At 38.0% G+C, this 6,384-nt stretch overlaps 1 protein-coding gene across 1 annotated transcript; it reads left to right on the top strand.

Annotated features, from left to right (window-relative positions):
- The first annotated feature begins 1,594 nt into the window (after positions 1–1,594).
- Positions 1,595–2,325, top strand: LOC138889664 (uncharacterized). The gene is made up of 2 exons (XM_070172998.1): positions 1,595–2,199; positions 2,313–2,325. The coding sequence occupies exons 1-2, from the start codon at positions 1,595–1,597 to the stop codon at positions 2,323–2,325; spliced, it is 618 nt and encodes a 205-aa protein (XP_070029099.1).
- The last annotated feature ends 4,059 nt before the right edge of the window (positions 2,326–6,384 follow it).

Genomic DNA, 6,384 nt, shown 5'->3' with positions numbered 1-6,384 from the left:
ATACCACTCTAATTGGAGACGTTACTATATACACACACAACCCTACTGGTTGAGCTATGCTCAACCGAGGATTACCTTATGTGGATTATCTACTTTCACGTTGTTCCTTTCACTCTTCTATACTAACTGATTTTGTAATATGTTATTCCTGCCTTACATACACATTACATTATTTACATACTGACACCCCTTTTTGCTGAGGCACTGCATTTCATGTTGCTGGTCTAGGGAGAGAGTCTGATAGGCATTCCTAGTAGGTGGTTGCTCGTGTTCAATAATCGCTCAACCAAACATAGTTACAAGTCCAAAAATTATTATACGAACCTACTGGAATCGTCAAAATACCGATCCGAGGTCATTTACCAAGAATGTTGATCGTGGTCAACTCCAACAATATCAAAACTCTACAATCTAGATTTTATTTCCAAATCACATCTAATATTTTCAAAAACTAAAACTAACCATGCATACAAGTCATAAATCATCAATGATGCTATTCAAGGTCTCAAATCAAAGAACGGAGAGAAAGAACTAAAACGACCTACTGAGTCATTACACGATTGATGAGCAGGTTAAGGTACCTGCGTCAGATCAGATTCCAAATGGACTTGTGTTGGCCCAAGAACAGGTGAAGTTTTGAAAATTGACAAAAGAACTCAGACATGGACCAGGACCATCTTGTGAAGCACAGACATGATCAACTTGTGCATGTAAGATGCACATGAAGGAGATAAATCTAACTGATTGGGAAGCAATATCTCCTTATCTGATCAAAAAGGTTGCATATTGGATAAGGAAAGAAAGACTCCTTACATGAAGAGAACACAGTATAGGAAGAAGATAGTGTTAGAGTTTGAGATCACCTTGAACTCTTCTACGTTAGAAGACTAGCATTTGAATCCCAGTCAATCTCTAATTATTAACCTATTAAATATCAATGTTGTTCTCGTTTACAGGTAATGCACATAAGCAAAAGTTAAACTTAAATTGAGAGCAAAAGAGCAAGGCGATTTTTCAAGCAATTTATGTGTGATTCGAGTGTGCAATCCTGAAGCTACTTGAACGATGTAGAAGAACCAGTTCCATGTGTCTATCTTTTATTCTAGTTCAATTGTAGTAGATGATTTTACATTGTACCTTCCAGCTTTCATAGAAGCAATTGTATTAGGTACCTAGAGTGTTCAAGTTAGAGTTAACTTGAAATTGTCGCAACAGTTGAGGTTGTGTGCCATAACGGGATTAGAGTTAATCCTTAGGTTTACAAAGAGTTTTGTAAATGCTGTTTTGGCTCAGTGATTTTAGTGGAAGTTTGGGAAAATCCTAGTGAGTAGTAGGTCGTGATTTTTTCACCTTTTGAGCCAGGTGTTTTCCACGTAAAAATCTCTGTATTCTTTATTTTCTTTATTTATTATTCCACAAACAGTAGTAGTTGGAACACATAGAAGAACCAGGTCCTTCTATAGTTCAGTTAAGTGAAAATTGGGTACCACATAAATCACCTCCCCCCCTCTTGTATGGTATTGACGTTTAAAATTTCAATTGTTATCAGAGCGGGTTATTCTTTAAGAGGTTAACACCTTAGGAATAGATCAAGATGAGTGCACCACCTGAAAAATGGGAAGGGCAATCTACTGCTAGGCCTCCACTCTTTAATGGTCAGTACTATTCTTGGAGGAAGAACAGGATGAGAGATCATATCATAGGAGAAGACTATGAACTATGGTACATAGTCAATGATGGTCCCCTGGCGACTACAAAGAAGAATGTTGAAGGAGTGGACGTACCAAAGACAAGAGCTAACTGCACTGCTGAAGTCTTAAAGAAATTGGAAAAGAATGCCAAGACCAAGAAATGGCTTGTGTGTGGACTGGGTCCAGACGAGTACAGCAGGATTCAAAGTTGTACCACTGTTGAGGAGATATGGGACACTTTACAAGTGGCTCATGAAGGAACTCCTCAAGTAAAGAGATCAAGAGAAACACTATTATATTCTCAATATGAGAATTTTACTATGAAGGAAGGAGAAACTATTCAAGAGATGTACATAAGGTTCACAACACTAACAAATGAACTTAAATATCTTGGGAGAATTATCCTTGAAGAAGACAAGGTTGAGAAAATCTTGACAAGATTCTTACCAATGACTTGGGAAAGCAAAATCACTGCTATTCAGGAATCAAAGAGCATTGCTACTCTCAAGTTAGATGAACTGATTGGAAACCTCACTGCCTATGAACTGAGAAGGCAAACCATGAAAATGGATGCACCCAAGAAGGAAAGGAGTCTGGCTCTCAAAATAGCTAAAGGTGCAGATCTGGAGGATGAAGAAATGGCCATGATCACAAGGGATTTCAAAAAGTACCTAATGAGAGGAAAGGGTTCTCCAAGAGGTACAACTTTCAACAAACCAAGGGCTCCTGAGAAACAGACCAACGAGGGTTGTTACAAATGTGGCAAGACTGATCATATGATCAAGAACTGTCCTCAGTAGAAAATTGAATGGAAGAAGGAAAGGGCTGAACGTAGGAACAGGAAGAAGGAATAGGTTCAACCCAAAAAGAACAAAGGATCAACAAAGGCTATGGTTGCTGCTTGGGGAGAAACATCAGATGAGGATTCAGAAGATGAAGCTCGAGATGAACAAGAACTTATGGCCATCAGAGAATCAGATGATAAACAAAAGGTAAGTGTGTTTCATCTTAAAGACAAGATTAAATTTCTGTTTAAAGAAAGGTTGTCTGAACTATTGCTGGACTTCATCGATGAGTCTGAGATAATTAACAATGAGAAGGAAGAGTTGTCTAGGGAGTGTGTGATCTTAAAAGCCAAGTGCAAAAATCTAGAATCTAGGGCTAATGAGAGTGACAGTAAAAATGCTGAGTTGAAGAACCAGGTTCTTTAACTTGACACTAGTGTCCTAGAACTTAGGTCTGAAAATTTAAAACTAAAATTAGGAACAGATAAGAAAAAAGCTGATCACGCACATCTCACTTTAGAAGAAAACCTAGGAAAATGAAGGATGAGTTGTATAGGAAAGATGAACAGATAAGAGTCTTAAAAGAAGACCTAGGTAAGGTAAAGCATGAACTAGACAGAACTTGCAAATGAAATAAGGCTTCTGATGCACTATCCTGGCTCCAAAAACATCATAGTAGCAACAAAAGAGGACTTGGCTATGGGGCACAAGCACCTAAGTGGGACCTCAAAAGCAAGTACCTCACTCTTCTTAAAAACAAAATCTGCACACACTGTGGTAAGACTGGTCATTACAAAAATGAATGTAATGCAAAATAAAAGGCTAGTCAAAAGAACAAAACCTTTGTCCAAGAGAAAAATAGGTTGCCTGGTGGGTTAAAAGAAATTTAATTTACCCCTTTGCCTATAGAAAAGGACCCTAACTAGTTTGGGTTCCTAAGACTAACCCTTAATTTCTTTGTACAGGTCCAAGTGAAGGGAAGTAGCCAAATATGGTACGTGGATAGTGGCTACTCAAAACATATGACTGGAAGCAAGAACCAGTTCCTTTCACTTGAGGACTTAAAAGGAGGTAATGTCTCCTTTGGAAATGGGAATAAAGGTGAGATTATTGGGGTTGGAAAGGTAGGTAAGACAGACTCGCACTCCATTGAGAATGTCTACTTGATAGATGGCTTGAAATATAGCCTAAGTAGTGTATCACAGCTGTGTGACAAAGGTAACCTTGTAGCATTTACCTCTACCAAATGCTTTGTGATTAATCTTACCACTGAAAAGATTGTTTTGCAGGGAAAAAGAGTTAATAATATTTACATTGTAGATTTGTCCACTCTCTCAGAAAATGAACTCACTTACTTGAGTGTGCTATACAATGATTCCCTCTTGTGACACAAAAGACTTGGTCATGCATGTCTGAATCAACTCAACAAATTAGTCTGCAAGGATTTGGTGATAGGGTTACCTACCATCAAGTTCAAGGAAGACAAAGTTTGTGAGGCATGTGCAAGGGGGAAGCAGGTAAGGTCATCCTTTAAAAGCAAGAAAATGGTAAGCACAACCAGGATGTTGGAACTGGGTCATATGGATCTCTGTGGTACAATGAGAACATTGAGCAGAGGTGGTAAGAAATATGTGATGGTACTTGTTGATGGTTATTCTAGGTTTACCTGGGTACTATTCTTAACATCTAAGGATGAAGCATTTGACATGTTTACTGCCTTTGTTAGAAAAACTCAGAAACAACTAGGTAATTAACTTGTATCAATCAGGCCTGATCATTGAACTGAATTTGAAAATGCTAAGTTTTCTAAATTTTGTGATGAGCATGGTATAGATCATAACTTCTTTTCCCCTAGGACTCCTCAACAAAATGGAGTAGTTGAAAGAAAGAACAAGACTCTTGAAGATATGGCGACTATGCTTCTTTCTAGTAAACTACCCCATAGCTTCTAGGCTGAGGCTGTAAACACTACATGTTATATCATAAATAGATGCATTACTAGACCTCTTGTAGAGAAAACTCCCTATGAGTTACTTAAAGGGAGAAAACCAAATATATCACATCTTAGGGCATTAGTATGCAAGTGAGTTGTGCACAATAATGGAAAGGACTCCCTAGGTAAGTTTGATCCCAGAAGTGATGAAGGAGTATTCTTGGGATATTCTTCACATAGCAAAGCATATAAAGTGTTCAATAAAAGAACTTTGTGTGTAGAAGAAAGTGTACATGTAGTGTTTGATGAAACTAACATTCTTTCTGAGAGATAGGAACTTGAAGATAAAGCTATTGGGCTGGTAAAAGATTTGAGTGAAGTCTCAGCTCAAGCTAAAGTGGCACCAAAAGAAAGAACAGGTGATGGAACAGGTTCTTCCATCTAGGGCAACCTGACAGGGGGAACTGATCAAAGAGGAACTGAAACTAATCCCCTAAAGGAACCTATTCATGACCCTGTTCCTCCGCAACAGAACATGGGAGAAACATCAAGCAGAAATCAGTTGGTTGTGAAACCTCACAAGTATCAAAGTTCTCATCCCATTGAGAACATAATTATTGATCTAACATTTGGAGTTAAATTTAGATTACAATTAAAGAATTTGTATGCTTTTGATGTTTTCCTATCTCTTATTGAACCTAAAAATGTTGTTGAGGCTTTGCAGGATGCAGATTCGGTAAATGCAATGCAAGATGAACTCAATCAGTTTGAGAGAAGTCAAGTTTGGCATCTAGTTCCAAGACTCAAGGACAGATCAGTAATTGGCACAAAATGGGTCTTTAGAAACAAGCTTGATGAAGATGGAACAGTTACAAGAAACAAGGCAAGACTTGTGGTCCAAGGTTATAGCCAAGAGGAGGGTATAGATTATGATGAGACTTTTGCTCCAGTTGTAAGACTGGAGGCAATAAGGCTCCTCATAGCCTTTGCAACACACATGGAATTCACTCTTCATCAGATGGATGTCAAAAGTGCCTTCCTAAATGGCTACTTAAAAGAAGAAGTGTTTGTTAAACAACCTCCAGGGTTTGAGAGCAAGGTATATCCTGAACATGTGTACAAATTAGACAAGGCTCTCTATGGACTCAAGCAGTCTCCTAGAGCATGGTATGAACGATTGTACAAATTTCTGCTTGAACATGGCTACAAAAGAGGTAAAATTGACAGTACTCTATTCTTGAGGGAAAAAGGTAAGGATATTCTTGTGGTACAAATATATGTTGATGACATAATTTTGGGGTAACTACTAACAAACTAAGTTGCAAAATTAATGGGGAATGAGTTTGAAATGATTATGATGGGTGAGCTTAACTTTTTCTTAGGATTACAGCTCAAACAAAACCCAAATGGAACCATGATCCATCAGCAGAAATATGCAAAAGAGTTGATCAAAAAGTTTAAAATGGATGAATCAAAGGAAATAGACATCCCCATTGCAACTGCCACTAAATTAGACATAGATAAACCTGGTTCATCTGTTGATCAGAAGTTGTACAAGGGTATGATTGGTTCACTTTTGTATCTTACTGCCAGCAGACCTGACATAGTTTTCAGTGTAGGGCTTTGTGCTCACTTTCAGGCTAATCCAAAGGAATCTCACTTGACTGCTATCAATAGGATACTAAGATATTTGAAAGGAACTACTGATCTGTGTATTTGGTACCCTAAAGGTAATAATTTTAATCTAGTAGGATATGCTGATGCTCATTATACAGGTTTCCTTGTGGATAGGAAGAGCATCTCAGGTATGGCTCATTTTCTTGGTTCATGTCTTGTGTCATGGGCCACTAAAAAGCAAGATTCAGTGGCTTTATCCACTGCTGAGGCTGAATATGTTGTTGTTGCCTCTTGTTGTGCTCAATTGTTTTGGATCAAACAACAGCTGGTAGATTTTGACATTGAAGTTGGTTGCATT

Source organism: Nicotiana sylvestris, chromosome 4 (genome assembly GCF_000393655.2).
Source record: "Nicotiana sylvestris chromosome 4, ASM39365v2, whole genome shotgun sequence".
Classification (NCBI taxonomy): Eukaryota; Viridiplantae; Streptophyta; class Magnoliopsida; order Solanales; family Solanaceae; genus Nicotiana; species Nicotiana sylvestris.
The sequence above is the reverse complement of the archived record's forward strand: the minus strand, read 5'-3'. Positions and strand labels throughout refer to the sequence as shown.